Source organism: Ascidiella aspersa, chromosome 1, assembly GCF_963924565.1.
Source record: "Ascidiella aspersa chromosome 1, kaAscAspe10.2, whole genome shotgun sequence".
NCBI classification, from domain to species: Eukaryota; Metazoa; Chordata; class Ascidiacea; order Phlebobranchia; family Ascidiidae; genus Ascidiella; species Ascidiella aspersa.
In genome coordinates this window covers 29,295,758-29,322,581 of record NC_139447.1, presented here as the reverse complement: position 1 = coordinate 29,322,581, position 26,824 = coordinate 29,295,758, and the positions used below count along the sequence as shown (strand labels likewise).

General features: G+C 38.4%; 1 protein-coding gene across 1 annotated transcript; it reads left to right on the top strand.

Moving 5' to 3' along the window:
* The first annotated feature begins 1,021 nt into the window (after nt 1-1,021).
* LOC146169627 (uncharacterized) lies at nt 1,022-16,880 on the top strand. Its single transcript, XM_083386625.1, has 20 exons — nt 1,022-1,128; nt 1,515-1,683; nt 2,328-2,458; nt 3,294-3,378; nt 3,600-3,870; nt 4,467-4,607; nt 5,141-5,260; nt 7,007-7,069; nt 7,605-7,717; nt 7,995-8,204; nt 9,258-9,414; nt 10,071-10,215; nt 10,754-10,852; nt 11,787-11,952; nt 12,421-12,833; nt 13,327-13,723; nt 14,468-14,643; nt 15,124-15,210; nt 15,730-15,915; nt 16,344-16,880. Exons 1-20 carry the CDS (start codon nt 1,078-1,080, stop codon nt 16,536-16,538), a joined length of 3,375 nt encoding a protein of 1,124 aa, XP_083242751.1. The 5' UTR covers nt 1,022-1,077; the 3' UTR covers nt 16,539-16,880.
* Nucleotides 16,881-26,824: the final 9,944 nt, after the last annotated feature.

Below are 26,824 nucleotides of genomic sequence, written 5' to 3'. Positions count from 1 at the left end.
ACTTTTTGTTAAATGTGGGTAGGCTAATTTACCCAAAATTTATTACTTGTGTTGTTGAGCACTAAATTTATTGCATTTTTATAAAATAAACTCAGTTTTGAGGGAGAATAAACACAAACCATACTGTTTTACGAAAATATGATATCAAATCTGGTTCTGGAATGACCAAGATGCAACCGTTTCTTTGCAGTTGTAGATTCATGCGTTTATAATTGCGAACATCTGTCGTTGTGGTCACATAAAAATAAAAACGGTTTCTTGGTCAATAACATACCAAACAAATAAAAAAACAGACCTTTTTGAGTAAATACATTTTTTAACATTAAAATTGGTTTAAAGGAATTTTTAATTGATGTTAAAAACTAATATTGTTAAATAAAAATTCGTTTTGTCAATCAAGCGTAAAGCAAATTTTTGATACGCCCTATGCGCTGTTACTTTGTTTTTGAATGTTGTTAGGGTCCGCACGCTAACCTTTTCAATTTCGTTGTTCTTAAATACTAAAAAGCAATAAATGTCGACGGGTAAAATTGTTTAAAACGAAAAGTTTGGCGCTGGTCTAGAATCCTACCACAACGCACATTATTTGGATTAGGGTGCAGGTTAGCGTTTGGGTTAGGGTGGGTCAAGTATTATTATTAAATAATGAATATAACAATACTTGACCCACCCACACCCAAACGCTAACTCGCACCCTAACCCAAATATTGTGCGGTGATTTATTAGTTGTGGTAGGATTCTAGACCAGCACCAAAAGTTTACCTTTAAGCTGGGTTGATTATCCGTAGGACATAAATTGGCGCTGGTTTAGAATCCTACCACTTTATTTTAATACTGACGAAACCAGTTATCAAAGTTGAAATTGCAAGGAAGGCATAAATATGTAAGAATCAATATAATAATAATACTTGACTCACCTAAACGCTAACTCTAACACAAATATTGTTAGCACTATAAACCCCCGTATTGAAATGTGGTAGGATTCTAGTACATAAATTTAACTCAAATTCTTTTTTTTCCAGGAACAATTAGCATTTTTATGTAGCCTTTTAACACATTACCAACATTTATTTTTGTATGATGATTTCATCAGATTTTTTAGAGAATATAAACGAAGAAGATAATGAGGTAAGTATAATAAAAGATTGGTTACATAAATAAGTTTTAACTAATATTAATTCCTAATCAAACGTAGAACAATCTGCTAGCAAAATAACTTTATTTTTACATTGTTCAATTGCTTTAAAATAATATTAAATTATAAGTTGTAGCTGCCTACAACTTGCCAATTTATTAGTAAAATGTCCTCTTTTAATCTCAGTTAATACATAGCTATCTAACATCTTTGTAAATTGGTGTAACATTCTCTGTAAAAATAGATTTTATAAATATTATGGAAAAGACAATGTTCAGTTCAAGTTGTATCAGTAGCCTATACACCTGTAGTAGTTTTCAGTATTGTAAAGACTTGCTTGTAAAACACTCACATATTTAATCTTTTTTTTTAATTACAGGGAACCTACAGGATTGGGTTACCTCAGCCACACCCAGTGGAAAATGAAAGTGAATTTATGACCAACAGTGGTAGAAGTTTGAAAAAGACACAAGTAAATGTCCACCATAATCACGAACCTTATCGGGATAGCCTGAATGAAGACGACTACTCAAGTCAAAAAACAAGAGGTAAGATACTGCTTTGTACACTATTTAAAATGTATGTATTTTAAATTAAAGCCTAAATGTTTAAATGTGCTGCATTTGTTTAAATAATACATATGCATGCAGCATGTAATGGTAACGGTAAGCACAACAGCCGTTGAAATAACTTTTTCCTTTAAACCCATAAAACTAAGTTTAAACCCATAAAACTAAGACCTGGTCCACATAATTCTCACATATATATATATAAGTCTATTTTCTCCAACTTATTAAATTGCTAAATTTAGGCTACCTGTTGAAAAGTGATGATCTTAGATCTTTGTGAAACTTCAAGCACTTGGGTTAAAGACTGCATACATAGATCAATAGCTATATTGAGGTTTTGATAGGGCTGTATTCAAACCTGGCACCGGGTGCTGCATTTGTTGTTACTGCTGAAAGCCTTATTGAGTTACCTTGTTTGCTAACATTTCAACGTTAGCTTTTTTTTACAAGATCCACCATTTTGCAATGTCTACCACAAATTATTGAGATAGAAAACACCCCTGGTCAGTCAACAAACATTAAAAAATATCCACATTCTTATCTAAATAAGTTTTTGTTTCTACTTTGATGATTTAAGATGAATCAGTGTTGTGATTATAACTTTATGCTATGCCCTATTCAAGTGATTCCCCATCGAGGTGATGGCAGCTCTAAGAAGCAGTTTGAAATGACCAAAAGTATTCAAGCCCAGCTTCATTTAAGTCTGGATAGGTTGAGTGAAGCTTCTTACGATCAATCTAATGTTAAGAAACAGGTGTGTAGGTTTCCATAATTTATCCTAATTAAAAACTGTATTCTTATGTTCGATAATTTTATGTTAATTGCCAGAATCCAAAACCAATCACATGACATTCCGATTTGATTTTTACCAACAGGGCATCTTTAAAAAAAATTGATATGTTTATTATAAACGTTAGTACCTACATTTACAATGGAACCAAATATGTAGTGTTTTTTTTTAGATTTTGACTTTGCGCTTCGTCCAAATGTTATAAATTTTGCTTGCTTGTTTTCAACGCGTGAAAAACGAAACAGTCTTTATTGATATTATTATCTTAAACTATTTTAAAAATTACGAAACAATCACGCTTTATTTCATCATGAGAAAGTTCTAATACTAATAGGTAATGTTTTCACTATATAAAATAGGTCTAAAGCAGTTGCGTAGCAATTGATTAATTTTGTTTTGATAATCTTTGTTAAAAACTTGAACATGATTTTCCATTCCTTATATTTACAATAAAAAGTGTGCAATAGTTAAGGCAATAGTATGTGACTAGTCCTAAAATAAGCCCATTGTGCATTTTTGTTTAATTTTAACAAACAATGTAATAGGGTGAAACCAAATGTTAAATAAACAATGTAAAGTAAACTATGCTAGGAACCTCAATAATGAGAAATAATCTTAAACATTATGATGCCAACAGGGATTGTTCCACCTTAAAATGATAGTGTATTGGCTGCTTCATGTTATACTATCCTTACCTATATAAATGGTTAAAGTTAATCATTAACTAGTCGTATTTTTACCGCTTTACAAGCAAAATGGCCAATACAGGATTTCCTATATTGCCCCCTTTTTCGTGTAGAAGCTCAACACGCCAAAGACAATACCGACAGTCAAGAAGTCGTTATCTCCCACACACGCCCAGACCAACGGCCTTCATGTAACAGGCAAGTGGATAAAACCAGAAAAAAGCACGGTGTGGTCTTGAGGCTCGCCTTATCGCGTTACTTTGTGTGTATAATTATTGGTGATCGCGTACTACTAATCGTTACTTTTGTCTTGACGTATTGCACAAATGGCGATCGCATAGCCCGAAGCGCCATGGTGTGACAATGCCGACGCTCAAACACTCCCATTTTTGACGCGTTTTATGATTTCGCGATCGCAGAGAGCAGACAAAGCTCGCAAGCGGACTCCGACGCGTCGAAAAACGCTAATCGCCAGCAATCGTCAGCGACTTCAGGCAAGCTTTCCACTGTGAAGGATTCCCTGTCGCTTTCGCACAAGGCGCCAGGCGCTGTTCGGTTCAGCGCGGATTTCAACGAAGACGACGACTCGGACAACGACGACATTCGCACTGTAGTCGTGGACGATTCGCTGGACGACGAAAGTCAGCTTGATCAGGATTCTGCAAGCCCGCAAAGAAAAACTCGCGACAGGTTAGTGCGGCTAAGTTGTTTAGGTTTGAGTGGTCACTTTGTAAAGCAGACGGCAAGGTTTTTGCGGCGAGAAAATGACAGGAAGCTATGTTTCGAGGTGTTCACGTATATTGGTTGAAGATTCGAATCGTTTCCAAAGAGAGTCAGATATTTTTAGTGGCTAAAGTCATACAGATTTCTTGGTTTGCTTGGCCCTTGTCAGATAAAGTTTACCATCTAGATTATATTTGCATGTTTATGATGGCAGGAGAAACTATCATATCTGAAATATATTATTCTGGTAACTATAATGTTGCCCGATTTGAAAGTTAACCCGCAGTGTGGAATGTTTAATTTTGATCAAAGATCTGCAGTAGCAGTAAAGTTAGTAGAAAATACAATAAAGAACCTGTTTCGATTCGGTTAATTTAACTGTCAAATAATGTGGTCTATTGGAACAAAAGAAAAAACAATAAATTCAGATGTAAATATATTACTTAAAGTGTCACTTAACAGGCGAACGACGATTGAAAAATGGTGCCAGTAATTATCGAAATTCAAAATATTCCTTTGCCTGGTACAGTTAACCAAAGTGTTATATTTTGACTTTGTTGTAGCCACCAACCAGATCCCTACGCTCATCTGAGGTACGACCCTGAGTGGCGAAACGACATGGATAACGGCAAGAAACCAACGACAACTGTTGGACGTCAAGAAATTGAACCTCCGATGGTCATCGATTTTAGGAGCGCTCCGAGGTAGTTTTATTTAACTATTTCTCGAAAACCGTTGACAACAGTTTTGTTAAAACTGTGAATGCCGTGTTTTGCAGCCTAAACTAAACAAACATTTAGTCATCTTCGCGAACCTAAGGCTGTTATAGTTTTCAAAATATGTAAGTCTCCCATCGTTTTGAGTTGAAAAAAATTACGCATAAAACAATATCAAAAAGAAGGCAACAAAGTGTGTAAGCCTTCATAAAAAATCGTCATTTTTTAGATAGCTAACCAGCCTAATCCGATTCCAAGGAATATGCATTTTATTGTTGTAATCTGTAGTAGTAGTTATGACCTCAAGGATTTAAGACAATAGCGTTGACCTCTGTAAAAATGCCGCAGCTATCAAGATTTGCATAAGGCGCATATGGTTCAAACTCCTTATTTATAACCAATAACAGTAACGTAAGTTTGCCACAACACATCTTTTAGAAACTTTTACTAACTTTGTAAGCAAAACTAAACATTCTCTTGATGTGTTAAAGGAAAACATAATAAACCTCATATACTGTCAGGATCCCTGCAACTCCCGATCTTGAGTCAGGGGAGGCCGTTTATGCGCCAGAACATAAAGAGCAGGCGCAACCTTCGGGAGGTGCCATCACCATACACAACAACGAATTGTCGCCAGCGAGGTAGAGTGCATTTGTTTGTTGCAAATTCACATAATTAGTAGAAATATCTGTCCGTTATATAAAGAGATTGAAATTAATATTCACATGTGCTGATTACAAAGTAGGATCAAACACTATGGGACCAACTTAACGGCTCCGTATCAATATAACATCAGGTCGTCAAGTTAGAGTAGGAACAGAAATGAGATTGCTTGCAATAGCATAGGTCACTACAGCAAACCTCAGAAAGGGGAATTAAGTGAAACTTTCGAGTTATCTACCGTAGATTACCAAATTCAAAAATATTCTTGCTTTAAATGAAAGGGTTGTTTTATATGTTTAATACACAATCCATACATAAAGTAAAGAAGTAAATTTTCATTGTCATTGGTGTAAAAGGGCAACAATGCTTGTTAATAGTTAAATAATATATATATATATTTTAGTATTTTTAAGTAGTGTCTGACCCCAATTGATAGCTTTGCTTTGCTTGTTGAAAGGTATAGCACCTGAACGCTTATGTTCTGCGTTCAAACTTAAGCGACGAAACTGTGGTAGCGCAATCAAGGCTTTCTTGTAAGGGAGGAGCCCAATACCTGTTTTGTCAACACAAGTCAGAAAAACATCCGACTGATATTCCGCGATTCGAACGGGCCTGGTGAACTCAATCAGGCCGGGTGAATTCGTGATGCCAATTGTATCCAGCGCCGCCCTGCGCAATGCTATATGTCGTCGCGCGTATTATGTTACTGATTAGCGTTTCAACAGGGGCCGTGTGATGGCTACGTGCTTCGATTGGGTTTTTGTTATTCCTTGTAACAAAGGTGGACAGGTGCTGGCATATTCGCCGATGAATGACCGGAAAGAACTGAGTCTTGCGAATTAGGGCCACGCCTTGAAGTGATCCCATTAAGTGCAAGAATAGCGTTTTGACAGACAGTAGTTTTTGCATTGATGAAGGTGCAATATATTCTGCCGTTGTTTTTGTTGGGTAATGTGGACAGAAATGTTTTCAAACCATGCACTACAGTAGACTGACCTGTCTTTTGTAAGGATACTGAGAGGTTGACTAGCTATTACTAGTTGGTGCACAGAAAAAAAAAACAAGTGTATACCAGGATTATATACTTTGCCGGGTTGAGGCATTTCCAGGTAGTACAAACTACAGGTTGTATAAATACGACCAAGTGAGGTATTTCATCCTGAAACCAAGCATATTTATTTCGTATTTTTTACTCCCTGTGCCCAAATATTGCAGATCTTTATTTTCGATTTTAAATGGTTTTAACGCGTAACACAGATAGCCCCGGGCTTTGCAGGCTAACCAAATCTGTCGATCAATGATAAAAGCTGGTCAGGCTAGAATAACAACCAGCCTGCAGTGAGGTTCGAACTCCCAACCTCCGACCATACCGAGACCATCGCTCTATAGTTCTATACCAATAAGCTACGCAGATTCAGAGGGGAGCGAGTCGAGAAACAAACGTACGACAATGCTTGCTACATTCTGTTAGAACAAGCAACTTTACATTGAAGTGAATCTAAATTACAATAGAAGATTCACACACAGACAATTTGCCGAGTTAATAACCTTGGCTCTGCCCTCCTTTTCATATTCCCAATCGGCATCTTTATCAATTTGCTTGTTTTGTTTCATTAAATCTCAAAAAGAAATCCAAGCGTCCCTTGCTTAACGAATACAGTTCACCGTTGTGTCGGTAAAAGCCGCCATGTGTTTGGCCTCTCTCACGTAACGCTTGTACCCAGGTCAGACGCTGCCGACGAAGACAACAGAACGAACAATAGTACATCGACTCAACACACCGACGGGTGAGTAAACATTGTCGGTGCGTATAGGGTGCTTTGCTTTGCCTCAGCGCCGTGTCAATGTATAGACTGGAATCGTTGAATCTAAATGGTTAAATGAGCAAGTGCAATATATACTAGGTATGTACAATGAAATCGGATCAGAGCCGATACGCGATACCAAGTGATTTTGTCGATACTCGTCCGATGCCAGGGTGGTACTGGTGTCAATGCCATTCGATATCAAATTAATTTAGGCTTTTTAAATATCTATATTTTGAAAAGGACTACAGAGCATATATTGAAAACAAATGGTTAATTCTGTGTTCGATCCTGAATAAATACCGATACAAATTCCATTATTTGGATATTTTTTTTTGTTTTCGTCAACAGCAACGCTTTAAGTGCAATTAGTGGACAACTGGCGTTATATAACCTTGACTGAGTCAGAAAGTTTAAACCGAGCTAGTTTAAATCTAATTTTTAAAACGACCAGCACCTTACTGTAACCCCTGCACCTGTTTTCTTTGCTTTTTACGAGTTGTGCTTAATTGCTTAGCGATTCACTGGTCCGACACAGTACCGACTCGGCGCAACTTGAGAACATGAACACTTTGTACGAGCAAGAATTTCGACGAATGTTGGAGCTGGAAAGGCATTGGAACAAGCAAGGTACTGGCTTAATAGTAGATGGTAGCCGTTTTTTGCCATATTCGTAAGCTTTAAATCTTTGACAAGCGCTTGCGCAGCTGTGTTTCGTCCAGTCTTTCTTGTCCCCACTGAGAACGGTTCTGTGCAAGTTGAGTGTTTTAAGAAAACAATTTAAGTGTCTCCCTAACTTATCGTATGGATTCACTTTGACCAAATTAAACCATTAAAGCTTTTTCTTTGTGTATTTTGTGATACCAAAATAAAAATAGTGCAGTTAATGCGAAAACCCGTTGTGTAGGGGTCGAGCCGTTTTCCGAAGACTTGCCACCGCAGTTTAGGCCCAAAGGTCATCTCGAACCCCCCTCCCCCGTCGGCCCAGGGGTCCCGGGCGGCGCTAGCTCCGGATCCCCGCGGAACCACAACCCCCCGGCACCATACCCGAATGTCCGAAAAGCGGAAAAGAGCTCGCCGGACGCACAGCAAACCGCTACGCGTCAGACCAATCACAGTAAGTAAAGACACAATTGTGAGTGTTTTTGTGGTAGTAGGATTTGCATGTTATGGGAGACGAAAAACGATAAGAAGGCCTCGTATCTATTTGTCTATCAAATATTTTTGCAAGTGTAATTTTAAGAAATTTGAGCTTTCTGTGACCCTTTGCGAAACAGCTGTCTTTGCGTCCGTACTTTGAGGCGCAACGTCGATGTAGGTCTGTTTTGTTTGATTTCACAGCGGGTGTCTCTCGCTATGACAGTTTTTACGGGTTGACAATGCTATAGGGGTTGCCCCACGCCGACATTGATTAATATTTTTTACTTTTTGGTACGCATGAAGAAGTAGTTGCACAGCAGTGTTAGAAAATTTAGAGCTAGTTTTGAATCTTTCCATAGCGACCGATCCGCCAAAACAGTAAGGATTTTTGAGAAAAAAATCCGTCTTTAAGTCTTCCGAAAAATAAAATTTAAACGTAATTCATGACAAATATTGTGAAACTATTCATGGTAAACCGCACTGTTCAGTTTTTTTTTCTGTTTTTTTTCTTTGTTTATGACCACAATTTTATAACGCGAACTAAAGGTTGCTTTGCTAAATTATTCAGCACCAATTTAATTATTAATCACTGTATATGTATCCATTTTTATGCAGATCTTAATACGCATGGACAATCATAGCGACAGTCGCGGAGCTGGACTATAGTGCTAGTTCTTTTTAGGTCTAAAATACGTGTTATCCAGTTTTGCTCTTTTTTACGCCGGTGATCTAGTATTGTACAGATTTTTTTCCTATATATAAACTCTATGCCTATGGCATTATTTTTTCCCCTTGACCAACGAATAATTCTGGGTTTGCAGTGATGGTTAGTCGTTGCGTATGCCGAACGTTTTAGTTTTAAAAGACATAGCTATACGCTATTAAATTTGTTCATTTAGGTAATTTAAGTAAACCAATAAACTACACCTATGAAAGAATCTAAGTAAAAACATAAATATTTAGTATTTCCATGACGTTGGACCCCAAAGGTGCCTTGATCTACCCATATGACAAAGTATTTATAATGCAGATCAGTCTCCAATGGCGCCCCCTAGCGGTTATGCTAGCGACTCTGCCTTGGCTCCGAAACACCGACGAACAATCCACATGAGGGCGCACGCTCCAACGCCCCCCAAAGCCCCGAAATCTAACCGCGATAAGGATTACATCGAAATGAACAAAATAAGGTAATTAACTGAATTAAGCCAATAAGGTCACGTGTTAGGTAAATTCGTTGAAAATATTAATTAAAAAACTATGTTTTTTACATATAGGCAGATAAGTTTACATTCGACCATTTAAATAATTTTGACGTGCATCAATGCCATACATTAACAAACACTAACAATGGCCGTGGCAATAAGCAGTGTTGTAATCAAGTAATGTTTATAATATTTAAGCCCCAGTCATGTGGTTTGCAGAATACATTGAGTCCAAGTTAAGTCATTTATCCGAAATACTTCGGTCAGGTTATTTTCGCCAAGAAAATTAATCCAATAAATTTATTTCAAAAGTGTAACTTATTCATTTAACTTAAGTCATTGTAACGTATGTACTCTCATCTAGAAATAAAAATCGCGGTGTATAATAATTATTTTTAAGAACTTAATTCCCAAGTCATGTTAATGTATAAAAACGAAAGTCTAAGTAATTTGTCCCAAATGCTAAAGTCAAGTCAAGTCATTTTGGCCAAAAGACCTAATCAATCCAAATTGTTTAAAAACAGTATCTTAAGTTGACTTCATTTTCAATCATTTACGTTTAAGAACTTCCCTAGAAATAAAAATCGCGGCGTTTACCTGGCCTTGCACACTGTTAACTTCCACAATTCAAACCGTTTCAGGCTCGGGCGCAAAAGCAACTCGGCCTCGTATCTCGAAATGCACTCGAAGCTCAAGAAACAGCAGGTGGCGGAAGAGAGGGCGGCGAATGAAAAGCAAAAGCAGCAGACGCGACCCAAGACCGACGACATCGTCGCAAAATCCCAGGTGCTGCTTATAACACCAGTTTTGTAGTGAGTATATTGAATGGAAACAAGGAATGTGGTTGTTATTGTCCTCGGGGTTGGCTGCGCGTAACCTCATAAACGAAAATAGGCAGAATGGAAGGGGTAAAATAAACGACGTTTTAAGAATTTACCGTTTCATTTCTAAGAGTTTTCGGATGATGTGCAACGTTCAAATTTATTCGAAAACTCACAAAAATGCCTTTTGACGCTCGACAGTTAAGCCGGAATAGGCACAGGTTCATACCATTAAAACAGGGTTTATTATCCTGTTTCGGATATAAGAAATAAGCCGAACCCACAAAAAGCTGATACCAGATGAAGTGGTAACCTGTTAAATACCAGTTAGTCAAAAAGGCACACACTTATATTTCTAGGTCTTGTTTTGTAGTTCTGCAATGAAATTCACACAGGAACTCTTCCAATGAAACCGTGAAGGTTTGCCAACCGCCGAGGCTTCCACTGCTTTACAATTTAAATCATAAATTAATCTTCGTGTTAACGTTCCTATTTATTTGCAGCATCAAGAAAATCCGGCCGAGATCTTTGAACGCATCCAGAGAAGAGTTAGCGACGAAAACCTTGGGGAGGTAGAAGTTGAAGACGCTTGGATCCAACAGGTGCTGCCCAACGTTTCATTTACTTTAATTAAAAAAATGAACACAGCCCGTCAGTAACTTTTAAAAAAAAACGTGACTTTGGATTTTGCAGTTTTTAGAAATCAGCCATGAAATAAAGAAAGTTGGTCCCAAAAGTTGCACTTGCTTTTGGAAGGGTTAAAGCAGGGCTGCGGAGTCGGTTAAAAACAACCCGAGTCGACTCCAGGCAACAAAATTAACCCGAATACGGTCAAATGTGCCGATTTCGTCGAGTACAGAATTTGTTTCCAAATACTTACATATTCAGCAATCTAATTCAACCACTAACAGATTGTGGTTGCCACACGCTATTGTATCTCTACAATTTACAGTTTGCGGCATCGGCGGCAGTTTCGTAATTCTGTGTTGTTTATCGCACGTCGGATTCGGGACTCGGGTAGTCTTACTTAAGTCCGGAGTTTGACTCCTACTTGACAGTCCTGGTTCAAAGCATGCAACTGAAATTAATATTTTAGGTATTTTGTAAAGATCGTAGATTATATATATAATTGATTTGCTCTTCCTTATGGGTAATGATTTATTTAATCGTTGTAATCTTACTACACAGCCAGTATTGTTTGTGCTAGCACGGTGACTATTGGCTTTGCTGTCCGCTAGTCTCGAAAACGTAATAGTACGTCACGGCGCTCACAAATTTTTTGTGTCATATTCTGGCATACAATGGCGAAATCAAACAGGTTGAAAGAATGTGGCCACAATCAGGGATTTGAGACGCGATAAAGACAACAGTTAAACTGAAAACCTTTTGTCTTTTAAATCAACAGCCGCCAGTCCATGATAATTTCTGCCCGCGATAACTAGACGTATCTCATCGGTGATAGTCTTTTTCACAACGTATAGGGCGTACGCAATATGCCAAACCATCGCTACTACCGATTTTTTTTCCTTGGCGCAGGCTCAAAGGCTAAAGGAAATAAAAGAAGCCAAGGTGAAAAGAGGAGGCAAATCGAAGTCCGTGCAGCAGAGGAGGACGCTGCGGGAGGTCGGCAACACTTCGGAAGATGCTCGGAGGCCTCCATTTGATCCGGAGGACGCACTTCTTGACAAGCGAAGATCGCCGAGTGAGTGCACTTGAGTTTAAGGCTGAGAGATCCTTAAAGAAACAATGATCGGTGCCTTTGATTTGTGCCAGCTGTGTTTTGCCTGACACATCTTTAATGGCGTGATGCATTTAAGGAATACCAGGGTGGTTCAACTGTGTGCTTTGGGCGAAAGCTAAGGAATTTTAAAAAATCCAAATAATTGCGTCAAGAAGGGATTTTGAAAAGAATTAAAGCGGCGCCTGTAAATAAGAAAAATAATAAAATTGTCAGGATTTTATACATTAACAGCTGCGTTGGCCGTGGTGCTGTTAATAAAAACCAACTAAAACTTATGTGAACACTTATGCTATCCACCTGTCTTATGCACTCTGAATTGCAGCTACTTAGTATTTCATTAGAAAAATCCTTCCTAAATTTATTTTGCCTGTACCCGAAACCAAACCCGTAGAAACAAAAAAACAAACCATTAACAAAAAATCTCTACAGGAAGGATCAGCCCGCCTCGACATGCCCGCGACAGCCTCGACCACCCACTTGCGGCCGACGAGAACGACTTCAGCGCTCACCCGGCCTTTGCTCCCCGCCAACAACACGACCCGAGACGCTCTGCGGATCACTTCGTTTCCCCCCAACAACACCAACAGCAGCAGCTTCGTCAGCACGCAAGGATCGCCCAGCTTGCGACGGGCCAGTCCAATCCTCACTACAACTATCAAGGCAGTGAGGAAAGTCCCTACTCGGACGCGGACCCCTATGACGCCTCGTGGGGGTCGGGCTACGCGGAACAGAAGTACTACTACGCCGAGGCGGCTGGGCGCCCTTATTATCAACAGCAGCAGCAGCAGCGCGGAAGGCAGGGTTATGACGAGCCGGCAGCGAAAGCCAGTCCTCTGATGCAGGTAAACGTTGGCAGTGTTTTTTGTAAATCTTGCTGAAGATCTTTAAGCGCTGTTTTTCAAATCGCTCGAGATGCTTTTCGGAAACAATCAGTGACCGACTGTTTTTCAATCGGTATTCTGTTCCTTATGAGCAAACGGCTAGAAAAAATTGGCTGTCACTATAGCCCGTTTTGTTTTTTCACTGTCAGATTACGACAAATTTCAATTGATTTCATCACATTTCGTAGCACTATAATTTAGTACGGAAACTACAGTTTTATACCTTGCAACAACTGCATATGGTCACAGCAGACTTTAAATAAGGTTGATGTTAATACTGTAAGGAAAGCAACAAAGGTTTAGAGATTTATAAAGCTAAGGAACCACCAAATTTAAATTGGACATTGCCTGGTACAAAACCAAATATAAAAATAGACTAAACTAAAGCGCAACGGCACCTTTGCCATATATTTAAACCGCGAGTTACTAAATGAAATTCCGTTATTTTTTTCAGGCATACCGGAGGCGCTACGAGCGCAGTCCCCCCTCTGAGGAGCGCATCATGGCGCTGCCCCCGAAGCCGGAAAACCCCCTGAGCCCCAGAAACATCGCCGAGGGGTTCCATTACGGAGACGGGGCTTCCCCTAGACTGCGTTCCTCCTCGGACCCTTCCATGGCTAAACGCAGCAACAGCTATCTGAAAAAGAGGGTCAATTTTGACCCCGTACTGTACGGGCCCCCTAGCCCCCAGTCACGCATCCCTTTACCCGTGGGGCAGCAGAACAACATCTACAGGTACCCGGTACCCCTGCCCCCCACCAACGGAGCGCTGCCCCCTGGGGCCTTCGTGCAGACGAGGTACGAGCAATCGTCGCAGGAGACCCAGTACATTTGGAGTACGACCCACCCAGGTAAATATGTCGTGTTTTCTGTGAGACCAGAACTTTTCAAACGTGGACAAAGGTATAATATCTCATTTAACTATGAGCCAGTTAGTCGTTTTTATTATAACATCGGAGGCCTCTCTGTTGACGTTATGTAAAGCATTTTTCCGAAATGTGTCCAAGGGTTACCACAAAGTGTTAAGAGTCTTTGGAAAGGGCAGCGGTTCATGGAAGTTTAAAAACCCTGCTTTGGACGCTGTAAATAAGGTAGCACTGATGAGAATAATTTCTTGGCATAGAAAAAGCTTACACCTAAACGCAATTTATTAGTTTTTTTTCTTGTTTTTTTTTCGTACACGCCAAGGATTGTTAATTCGGCGGCTAATACATTTTTTTGCTTTTTTTAATTTATTTTTTGCTTTTTTTTTACAGATTTAGGGGTATTTGTCGTTTCAGACAATGCGTTGCCTTGAACGCATGGTTTTATACCGACAGATTTATACACAAACAACGCATTTGCTGCCTTTTAATACTTGCCATGATATAATGCAGAAATGGCCTAATACGAAAGGGCGACAATAACATAAAAATCTCAAACAGTTAAATAAGCTCGATTTGAAATTCTTATTATGGCTCACCTTGCTAAATTTTAATTGAAATATTCCCCAAATTTAATTCAAAAGTGTGCTGTACAAGGTCACATTTTAATTAACTCTCAACCTTAGCCTAGTAGACCACAAAATAACCGTCTAATGTTTGTTGCTTGACCAGGCGAGGTCGCCCCAGCGCGCGTGCCGCTGCTTCCGCCTATCGTGGGAACGTCAAGCGACACTTCCGGGCATCACGTCACGCATCAGCAACACGTTCCATCCCCTAGGATTTCGGAAGACGACCGGGGAAGTTACTTGCAGCAGCACGTTAAGCAAATGCAGAAGCCAGGTTACAAGGTACCACCGAAACTCCTTTAATATATTTAATATACCATCGTAGGCAAACTTTTTTAGAATATGTCTAATAGAAAAAGTACGTTATTTGTTTTAAGTTAGTACCTCTTCCATTATGTGACGCATGGGGCGCCAAACACAGATTCAAATACTACTTGAAATAACGGCATGTATAGTATAGTATAGTATGCAAGTGTTTTTGAGATGAATATATGTAAATAAAGCTGAAGAAATTTGCTTCTGGGGGAAGGGGGGTCATCGACATAAACTCTTCGCCACACCAACTTTTTAAATACAGTACAATGAATGTACGGTTATGAAGCGGCCCACAACTACATGATAAAAGTAGAATATTGAAAAACAAACTCCCGACCATTGATGCTATTGTTATGTCCGGTCGTGGTTGGAATGAAAACGAAATATTTTAAGTTAAAATTTCCAGCATTTTCATAAGGTATGCATTACATTTTGTTCGCCTTGCAGAAATACACGCTGGAGGATTACAAGAACTTGAAACGGGATCTCAACCTCGGTGGCTTAGGTCCCGATCTAATATCAGCCAAACAAAAGGTCTGTAGATTTTGGTAAAATTCGAACAGTGTCACTTTATAAATGTGCCCAATGTTGTTTTTGGGAAGAAACGTAAAGGCACTGATTCCAAAGTACATATATACTGCTGATATAATAACTGTTTCATTTAATATCGGAGTCATGTGGATGGGCCTAATCTGTCATAGGCGACATAAATTCTTTATAAACCCAAATTTGATTAATATGAGCTTTCAAATAATCCCAATAAATAAACTAGTGCAGTCGACGACAAAACCCAATTAAACAACTCAATAATTAGTCATGACCCATTGGTTGAGAAACAATGACACTCTCTCTCACATACCTTCCTTCCCTTTACCTTCTGTTTTAGATAGTGTTACTGCAGTCTGAGTATCGGGCGTCCCTAGTTACAATTGGGCGATTGCTGTAGTTTAGATCTGCCGATAAGTACCCGACGATCCCAATACCGCGCAACCTTGCTCGATGGGTTCATAAACAAATCACAAGGCCCCTTTGAACATACTCTGTTTTGTACAGATGGGTAAGGTGGAGCGGGCGCGCAAGTACGCCGAATTCATCCGTCAGCAGCACAAGAGCAGCGCGGCGGTCGCGTCACTGAAGGCGGGCCAAGATGATGACGTCATAGTCGAACAGCAGCAGCGTTTCGTGGTGGGAGCCGACAGCGAGGAACAGCGACGGGAGCGAAACGAGAAGCGGAAAAGGGTAAGGAGCGTTTGATTAATTAAGTTAACTGAAGTGTTCGAACTGTCTACGCCGTCTCTATTTTTGTTTACATTTTCATCGCTTTTGAAGATGTTCGTTCGTCCTAAGCATATGGTTAAATTGGATTCTTGCGATTTACTATACGTGGCTATGAAATTGATAAATAAACATTTGTAGAGGAGTTATTTAGATTTTCAACGGTATTTAAAAACTAAACGTTCATGACTATTTCAGTTCAATATCTTCACTTGACTTCTGAATCTTCAGAGCTATGTCCCATGGTACAAAAAACATGGTACAAGTGTAACAACACTTTTTTTGTAATTTTCTTGAACCCTACTCTTGACGATTTGCGTTTTGCCGGGGACTTCTCTACACACAGAGACAAACTTACGATCGTCAAGGCTATATTTTCCACTTTTAACTAGGCGATTGAATACGCTCGGCAAGTTCCCAAGCCCAAAGCACAACAGCAAGTCCGCCACGAGGAGCAGCAGAGCGCAAGGCCCGACCCACGTGACCAAGACGAAGGATTCGACCTTGACATGCTTAGAACACTCCAGGAGCGTCACGAACGAGAGAAGGCTCTAGTCGCAGGGATCTCAACAACCAACATGACGTAACGATGTCGTGATGACGTCACGGGACGTTCGACGGGCACCTTTAGCGTTATAGTTTGTAAAGACACTTGGTTGCTGCTCTTTGTTTGGTTTAAGTATGTCCAAGAACATTTTTACCACCGACAGGTTTGATGTGAATCCACATTATTTGTTTTTTTAATGTTTGCAACAACGAAAACGCTTCCAGAAAACGCAGCACTCTTCTAAATTGGGTCGGGGTGATACGCCGCGATAGTAAAGTGTAGAACAGTGTTTCTTGACCTTTTTAGCGCTCGTGCCCTGAAATATTCTAGTACCCCTTGCCTACAATGGCCGACGGAGGCAAATAAAATTGTAAAAGTAGGAAAAAAAAACTGTCAATTTATTAATGTCCTTTTTGTTGTTGCTTTTCGTAAATTACGCATTCTTCACAAATATACGTAAACAGCGCATAATTTCACACGGCACGTCGTAACCCCCACTTTGGTGCTTCGGACCACCAAGGGGTACACGTACACGTACCCCTTGGTGTAGAGCTTTTCGATTTCATTTTTACAAAAAGTACTAAGAAATATAAGCGAAAAGCTCTACAAGCAGGACGAAAGTATTTCCTTTTAAAATGTAAGCATTGCAGATGTTGGATGCAATTTTTGCGATTATTTGTGGGATTGTTCACGCTATACTTTAACTGTGTCGACTTTGGGCAGGCGCCTATTTTTTGCACGTACTTTTTTCAAGTCGTAGCCTATATAGCTTTATTTTGACACTGTAAGTGTATGTGTTACTTTTACGTTTTTACAAGTGTTTATACGTTCGCTGTTAACGTGGGGTAGTTGGTTTTTATGACGTTATCTACTGTGGTACGCGTCCGTGAAATGGAAATGAACTTCAACTAATCTCCATGCTAGATCTATAGTTTAAGGTTAGTAGCGGATTACATCGCGTAATTTTTTTACAATTAAAAAAATATGCCAGTTATATGCAAACCCGCTTGCCTTCTTGGATCTTTGTACAACAGGCTTCCTTTAAATTTAGATCAAACAAGCCTTTCCTTTCACTATTATCAAATATCCTTTTTTTGTACTCCGTTACCTCCGTTACCCTATGCCAGTGGTCGGCAACCGCCGGTCCGCGGACCGGTGACGGTCCGTAGCAGGGTTGCCCGATTAAAATTTTGATTTCAACCCTACGTCAAACAGCCGGAAAAAAGTATAAAAAATGAATGTATTCTTATTTTTGTAACACATTAACTTTCGTTTAAATATACTCCATGGTGGATTGGTATAATAAAAAATCATAATTACTATCAAGCTCTCGTGAGGTTGAAAAGAACGTGTGCCGTGGCCATACAAGTTACACATAGAAAGTTCACAACATCCAAAAATGCATATTTTTATTGCAAAATCTCCTTACTATATATAGTACAATATCGAAAAAAATGGTGATTTTTTTATGTTTAAGCGTGATTGCATAAACAATAAATTCATGCAAACGATAATGACATATGCATTGTAATTAGTTTTAGGAAGCCTTTTTTCTGATCAAAAAATTGCTTTGCGGCTGTTTTATTAGGTATAATAACCTCTAGGTGGGAGCATCTGTTATCAGCAAAACAAGCTTAAAGTTTGCATTGAAAAAGTTGTAATAAATTTCCCTAAATGTGGGCCTATATTTGTTTTTTGGCCGGTCCGCGAAAAAAAAATTCAGTTTTGAACCGGTCTGCATTGCAAAAAAGGTTGCCGACCCCTGCCCTATGCCAAACCACGGTAGCGCTATTCATTGGTATATACATGCTATGTACAGTAAATATTTTTGTTTATTACACAGTGAATACACGAAGAACACTTCTGAAAATCATTAGGCCAATTTGCAGGACCTCTTTTGTAGTCTTCTTTTAAATGGCTTTTTGCAAATGGTTTCCTTCGTATTTCTGATGTAGGATTTTCGGACCTGTATCAGAAATTTTCTACACAAAATTGTTTTGTTAATATTAGCACTACTTATAAACCTATTCCTGCTACTTTGAAGAATCCTGCAAAAATAAAATGGTAAATAATAAATATGTAACATTCAAGCTATATTCCATGCGACTATCATATATGACGCAAATAGCGCCGAAAAGATAGTTTCGCAAAAACACAGCAGCAGACAGAGCAGGACTAATGCCACTGGCACTGGCAGCTCGCCACAACAAGCCTGACAATCTGCCATCCGAGCACAAACAACAATATGCCGACAAATCACCACTAGGCAGACTTTTGCCTGAAGTACCACCAACAGGACAACCAACAAGGCAACATACGATTACCGGCGCGCAGGTTATTGCACTAAATAGATTACCTGTAGTAAGTTAATTAAACAAAGAAGAGTATATTCACCTGCTTATAAAAATCCAAATTGCTTTGGAAGTCAACGTCGTTGATCTGTCCCGAGTCGCCGACGTGCGATTCTAAACAATAAAATAGATGTAAATAAATATTTTAATCTCAAACACAAAGTTACCCTGGTGTAATTTTTCCTGGCGTGTTGCGATCCATTTCTTGCATCATGTAGTTGCATTCAGCTCTTCAAGTAAAACGATAAGTGAAATAAGTGAGAAGTCAGTAAAATTGCTTGCTTTATTTATAACAAGTACAACTAGTACTATACTAAAAGGGTTCGCATACCCCATGGTCGTTGACGGCCCTAAACGCTTCCCACACCAGGTGGCGCTGAAGAGCTTTCGTCTAATTCTGCAAACCAAAGAAGAACTTAATATTTCATACAACTACTTACGAAAGACCATCGGCAACTTAACTTAAGCAATGAAGAGAAATGTTCTTGGTCTTTGTTGTCTTGCATGCAGGCTTCGTAACTCAACTGGCTCAACTTATTTGTTATTATCCTTTATAACGCCTTATGTTGCAACAAATAAGCTGTTTGGATTTGTAACATTATTCTCTGGTCTCACTCTGCAACTAACAAGCTACTAGGCATCGCATTAACTGTTTATCAATATATAGCTTCGCTATTGTCTAAAGGCGTATACATTTTACTTTAATGTGTCTATATTAACCGCAATATTATTATATAATAAAATTATATAATATTATATAATAAAACTATATACTATTATATAATAAAACTATATACTATTATATAATAAAACTATATACTATTATATAATAGGTTGGACATTAGGCTACACGATTTAGGTTAATTATTACGATCAAGGTTTAAATTAAGCTATTCGATAAAAAGGACGATAAGCTATTTCGATGCCTGCTTTTGTTGAACAGGCTGTCGCGCGATGGGGATTAACGACATTTTTTCGAATTAACAGTTAAAGGTTTAATCTTTTTAATTGTATGATTTTTATCATACATTTTTAATTGTATGATTTTTATATCATACAATATAACAAGAAATTAAGCTAAATTGGTGGATGTATCGTTTTCAAATAAAAATGTTAACTCCGATCTTGGGAAGTTCGCAATAAATTAAACAAAACGATTGCGAAATTTTACGTTAGTTAAATTTGTCCGCCAATTTGCAACTCCCGAAGAAATAAACAGGACTGACTATACTAGCTATCGACTGGCTTGTCTGCACCTATATCCGATAAGCCGGGAACGCATATTAAGCGACTAAAAAATTAAAACCGCGCAATACCGTTTTGTACGCGAATCCACCGGATGAGTTAGGAATGCAAGAAATAAGTTACGCCAAACCCAGGACCAACTCCATTTTCGCTTAAAGCATAAACATTCGCCAGCTTATGTTAAGCAGAGGGTTAAGGGGCTGCTGGGCTACAGTTTTATCCCAAGATCAAGGTTGACATGCGCGCGACAGCCACTATACATATTACAAAGTTACTTGTTGGCGCACAACTGCGCGGTAGTTAAGACTTTGTTCCACAGTAGATGAGATCTAGAAGACCTCGCGTCTTCCTATATGCAATTGTATTAGGGCATAGCTACAATGCTATATGTACGCAATGATTATTATAGAAACCGTATTACTCAATGATTAATGAACTATAAAGCAGGAGTAGGCCTATACATGGTCCGTGTGTATGTTTAAGTTGTAACACTGAGCAAAAACCTAAAAAATGTGCACTTGTGCTATAAACCGAATATAGGACTCGGAAGGCCAGTCGGGCATTTGAATATATTTTTGGTCTAGCTCAGTGGTTCTTAAACGGAGGAAACCTAAATTACTTAGGGAGGAATTTTTAATTTTATGAAGGATTGTTTTAAGGAAAAGTTAATAAACCAATGGCGTAGTGTAAAATCTGTTTGGACCATAATCAACTATTGTTTTTGTGACAGCCATTTATGAAGTCTAGAACATTGCTCGTCAAAAGCTATTGAGTATACAGCCGACCAAATGTAGACTATACGAAGGATATAGAGATTAGGTGAGTATTAAAGCATGGCACAACGGTAACTGATTGCTTTTATTTTGGCCTATTATGTATTTTGTAAGTTTTCATGAAGGCACAATCTAGACCAGAGGTTCCCAACGTGGGCGGTACCGCCCCCCTGTGGGCGTTGGCGAGTTCCAAGGGGGCGTTTTGAGTCTTTTCATGATTTGGGGGGCGCTGAACGCACATAAGGGGGCGTTACATGAAAGTACTTATATCAAAATTTAATAAAAAGTTCACATAAAAATAGTAACAAACAGCACTGTAGGACGTAGGTAACTTTTAACCTTAAATGACAACTACCGTACTGCGAACTTGTAGTAGTTTCCCGACCATTGTTACTGGCTTCCTTATGTAAAGCTGTTGGTTGTTGTTGCGTTTCACCGTTTTATACGCGGCAAAATGTTTGTATATTTAAAGCAGGGGTCGCCAATCTACGGCCCTTTACCCGCCGACTCTTTGACAACTAGACACGAGTCCATTTTAAATACTTTTTGACTATTTTAACTTAGTACGGGCGAAAAAGTTTCGTGCTGCGCGAATGATCTTTCTACGTCCAGTTTGTTTACGTTTTGATGCTGTCTTTGGACTAGATCAGCGCTTCTTTACCGTTGGGACGTGGAAGGCTGCCAAGTGTGTCGCGGACAAACGGAAAACGTATTCAAAAATATTAGACATATATTTTTAAAATTTTTTTTATTTTTTCGCCAATGTAATAAAAACTAGCAGGAAATTTAAAAGAAATGCCGTTATACCCCCAAAAAATCACGCTCGCTTCGCTCGCCAGGTGCGCCCGGACTTCAAAACATTAACAAACACTATTACACTTTTCATTATTAGTATGGATAAAAAAAATCCGAGGCCCGCCTGATTCACAGTTGTTCTAACATTTTTCTTAGTTAACATTTTGCGCGGCCCACAGAGACATTTATGAGTTTGGTTGCGGCCCGCGACTAGAAAAGGATTTAAAGTCTTGGTGCAGAAAGATATGAATTTTTCCTGGTAATGACATAACCTGGTAAAATAATGTATGTATAAATTCCAATAGTGAATGTATGTTAGGCAACCTAAAATATCACTGACAGCTTATCGAAACGAAAGAGAAGACAATATGATGTTAGACAACGATTAATATAATACTTTACTGTAAAGCAAGATGAGGGGGGCGATATGAAATAATACTGAGCCCAAGGGGGCACTAGTGTAAAAAAGGTTGGGAAACACTGATCTAGACCTATGTGAAGCCGCTCTGTTTTTTAGTCAGATAGAATGACCAACACTAAAGAACTAATTTAGTTTTTTTTACTTCTTGTTCAGGGGCAAATCCAGGGATACAGGTCATGTCTCCCAAACTGAAGTTTGCGTGCTTTTAACTGCGATGTCTGTTTTTATATAGACATGAATTGACGATCCCCCTTTTCAACCAAAAAAACTCTGAGGAACACCATAACTTTACGCTTTCGCAAGAATCTAGCTGATGTATGGTAAGTAACCGCTCTACTAGTAGGAAATTTAACTATATAAAGGCATTATATGTTTTTTGACGCTCTAAGCAAACTTATATACGATGGTTGTCGTGAAACCATACAACTGTCATCGTTAAATGGTTCACTACTAGTTCGCCATAAGATAAATATTGCTTTCATTTTTTAAATAAAATGCCCGACAAGATGAAACTGACAAGGGCAACATTTGAACGCTTTGCACGAACGCTTTCCTCCCTTGCATGCATTTAATAAACTCGATTTCTTTAGCGCGCGTGAGTTTGACCGAGAAAAGCAGGTTCTTATGATAATACTTGTTTTGGTATCACGTTATGACGAGATATGGGATCATCTCCCTTTTTTCAAGCCTTGTGCCTTTCCATGTGTGAAGCATACAAAGGTTATTAAAAAATTGTTTAAGGCATAAAATTCAAAATAAGACGAAAATATAGGTATAATTCCCATAGTAGTAATAACGTCTAAATCGGAATAAGTCCTAAAGCCGTCGGAATAAAGTAACTCCCATAATAAAGAGGGACGTTTGGCACTTTACAGTTCGTAAAACCGCAAAATTTACCGTTAAGGTAATGAAAAAACACAAAGTTTTGGTGGCCTCTCACATCTCACCTTTACAACTTTTAATGTTTTCGTCTGCCTGAGATATGTGATAACAATATGTCTATTGTCGTAAAAGTGTGCCGCCAAACATTTTAAACCTTGTTAGCGTGTCGTAAGCATAAAAGTTGTGGAGCACTGCTTTAGGGGCTTAGTACTTTTTGTTGCGTTAATAAGTGCTAGAAGTTGTTAGTTACGCTGTGCCTCTGGAGATCTTTAAATGTGCCGGGGTAATTTTGTAACTTTTTACAATTATAGAAAACAATCAATTCGTAAACAAAACAAAGGAAATAGGCATGCAGGTATGTATTCGAGACTTGACTGCACACTATATATTAAGAGTCACTAATATTATTGTATTTACCTATTGCCTGACTGCTTAGTAAGGGTTATTGTCAACTAACTATTTCAGTTTATTGTTATCGTTATGTAATATAATGTTATTTGGGCGGTTTTTTTTTTAGTGGCGATGCAACGAAAACAATTTAATACACAGTAAACAAGCCATTATTAATAGGCTAAATTTTACAGAACTGAAAAAAAACCGTCCGACCTAATGGACACTTGGATAAAAATAACTATAAGCGCTGAATGTTTTTTGCAAGATTAGTTTCCGTTTTAAACCAACGATTTCGCAAAATTTGTTGGTTTTATTAAAGGCATTGTTCGACCACACGAGATGCAAATAGAAGTTTTTCGCAAAGGGAAAAACATAAATGTTTCTAAAGTTTTGTTATTAATTATTTCAACAAATATTAAAGGTTGAACGTATTCTTTGGTCATATTTAAAATCAAAAGTTTTTAAAAAAATACCATACTTTTGACAGCACTAAAATCTATTAAGGAAGGGTTAAGGCGCAAAGCCTTGCGACCCTGGAAACATGTATTTTGGTGCAATTTGGATCTAGTTTTACAAACCATAACCCAGACTACTGAATGTTTATAAACATTTAATTTTCGTAAATACCTGTACGCCAGTTTGCAAATCTAATTGCCTTGTGCAGAGATGACCACGTTGTTGAATTATGCGATGCTTTGCTTCAAGCTTTGTCCATTGATCTCACCAGATGGCCTTTTAACATAAACACGGTTATTGTTTGCGACTGGTTCAGCCCCAAACGTTATTTACCAGCCGAAGCAAAGTTGTACAAATTTTAACGCAATTAGAACATTAGGAAAGTACATATTTCTCAAAAGGAAATTTAGTCATATTGTAACTTGGTAATCACTAAAATCTACCCTAAATACAGAGTGTGCTTTTTGTAACAGTTTGCGCACTAAATCTACGAATAGTTGTCTTCCAATCATATGCGTGACCAGTGTGTTAGCCAACCTTGATGCGTCGCTATTTCCGCAATATTAAAAACCGGTAAATCAAATTTTTAGGCCAATATATTATATCGGTTTATGGTCAACAAGATTATCAGCTAAAAATCACGACCGTTCATAATGAACTCATTGAGGAAATATACGCATTTTATGTCGAAAGGTCCGTTTGAAGCTCTTTTTTCTTTAATGCAACTTACCGTGTGAAAATCCACGTCCGATTTTTGTTGACCGTCCTGTTCTTGTTGATTCGTCTTTACACTCTCCACCAAAACTTCACTCATCATCCACCTTTTTCCCGTTGCCGAATCTGAAAGCAAAATAAAAAGTTTAAATTGAATGTTTATGCAATTGGCAAGGTATACTGTATGGGGATAACCACATTTAATCTGAAAATTGTATATTAGAACGGTCGAAATACTCTCAAAAACAAGCAAATATCACCACCGAACTGAACCAAGCAGCTGCCAAAACCAAATGCCACAACAAACAAGTGAAAGGCCAAGTTGCAGTTTCATTTTGAGTCACATAGCATAACTCAAAAGTCTGGTTTGAATTCCGCAACCAATGGACGCAGTTTGGCAGCAATCAATAACATTTTCACTTGAAATCAAGTACTGCTGACCAAAACTGCAAAACAATTTGAAAAACATTGTTTACCACAAATGCAACAACCAACAACTCGCCAATCAGATGGCAACCGACATTTCAAAACAATCTAGAAAAGCTGGGACAAACAATCCTTTCCATGCTCTTGTAAATCCAACGAAAAACAATCCCTGCCAGAACTGGAATATTGACATCTAACTATATTTAAATAATGATGTCAAAATCGACTACTAGACAGCAACAGTCTACTTCGTAAATAACGAACCAATAAAAAAGACCTTTGAATATTTGAAAGTTTGAAAAAGAGATCATTTTGCGGACATAATAACTTGGTATTTCTAGAACACCGTTATTAAGCGATATACAATATGACATATAGAGAACAAATGCGAGCAAACAAAATAAAGGCAAACAAAATAAAGGTAATTAAATTATACAGTACCAAACAAAAATAACATTATTATTTTTACATGACTATAGTTTTTTTTAGACAGCAGTTTTAAAGGAAAACAGAACAGTTAAATTGGAGCTTTCTTGCCAAAATGTATGATGACAGCATTATTTCTTTAGTAGATTACTGTTGTGTATAACTTTTTTAACGTGCAGTTCTTCGGCACTTGGCATATGGTCTCCGGTAACTTTCTTCAGTTCTACAAACTGCTTCGGGTGCTTTTTCATTTCAGCCCGGGCCATATTGTAATCGCCAGAGTCAAAATATTTGCAGCCTTTATTTCCCAATCTTTGTTGCAATAAGGATGTGCCACGTTTCTTAGTAAGGTTCCCATACTTGGCAGACAACAGGTTTTCCTGGTCTTTTTCGACAGTCGACGGTGCATTTGGCACTTTAAAAGTTGGGCTTTGACTTTGTGAAGACATGCTGCTGCGTATAGTACAACAAGCAACTTCTGCTTATGTTTCGAAAATTATTGTCATAAGATCAGCCGATCGTTTTGCTTGAACACTCGAGCCCCGGGAAAGCCAGATCAAACTGACCGCGTTTCCAGCTGAATTGAATTCCTTTTTTCTTTTTTTTCCAAGCGAGCGCAATCCAATTACTGGCATTCCAAAGGGTTTTTTTAAAGCAAGCCATCATTAAGCCTTTAAGGGTGTGGCCTAAGGCGCTTCATTTTAACAACTCGTGACGATAAATTGCGAAGAGGCTGATGGAATATTATAATTTGTGATGGTAGACTTTTTTTTGTGAATCTCAACTTGTGTTGCTCAGTGCGCATGTTGATTATCAACGATTGAAACGATACAAACTATAGTTAAGTTACGCATTTGGGGGTATCTGTTTATATTGTACAGAGTGTTAATTTAGAAGGTCATACTTTATTGTCAATGTACAAGTATTATTTTTTGTGGCCTTATGAAACGTGTCATAAACGTTCTGACAAATCTATTCTGAACAAATGATATTTTAATTGTTTAAAAACATCAAGGACTTTCAAAGGCGATATAATTCGTACAGCGTTAGTTTTTGTCTCATAAAACTCGATGCATGTCGAGCGGTTTAATTTCATGTCTTGTGTCAACCGTTAAAAACAACATAAAGTTATAAATATCTCCTTATTTCCCGTTGATTAAATTTTCGAAGTGCAAGAAATTCTCCCAGGGAGACTTTTCGCAATGTTACAAGGCACTTGCCATAGGCATAGACCATGTAACAGCAAACGAAAAATCCAACTTGATACTTTTGTCTGCAAAGCTAACAGGTACAAGCACTGGCGATGGTTTACCAAACAGCAGATCCGTATAACTCTTGGGCTAATCCCCCATGGTCGGGATAATACGTTATAAGGCACCTAACATTTCGCCAACATCCCCGTGACTGATTTGAACACCGAAAATCAAGCTCATGTAATATGTTG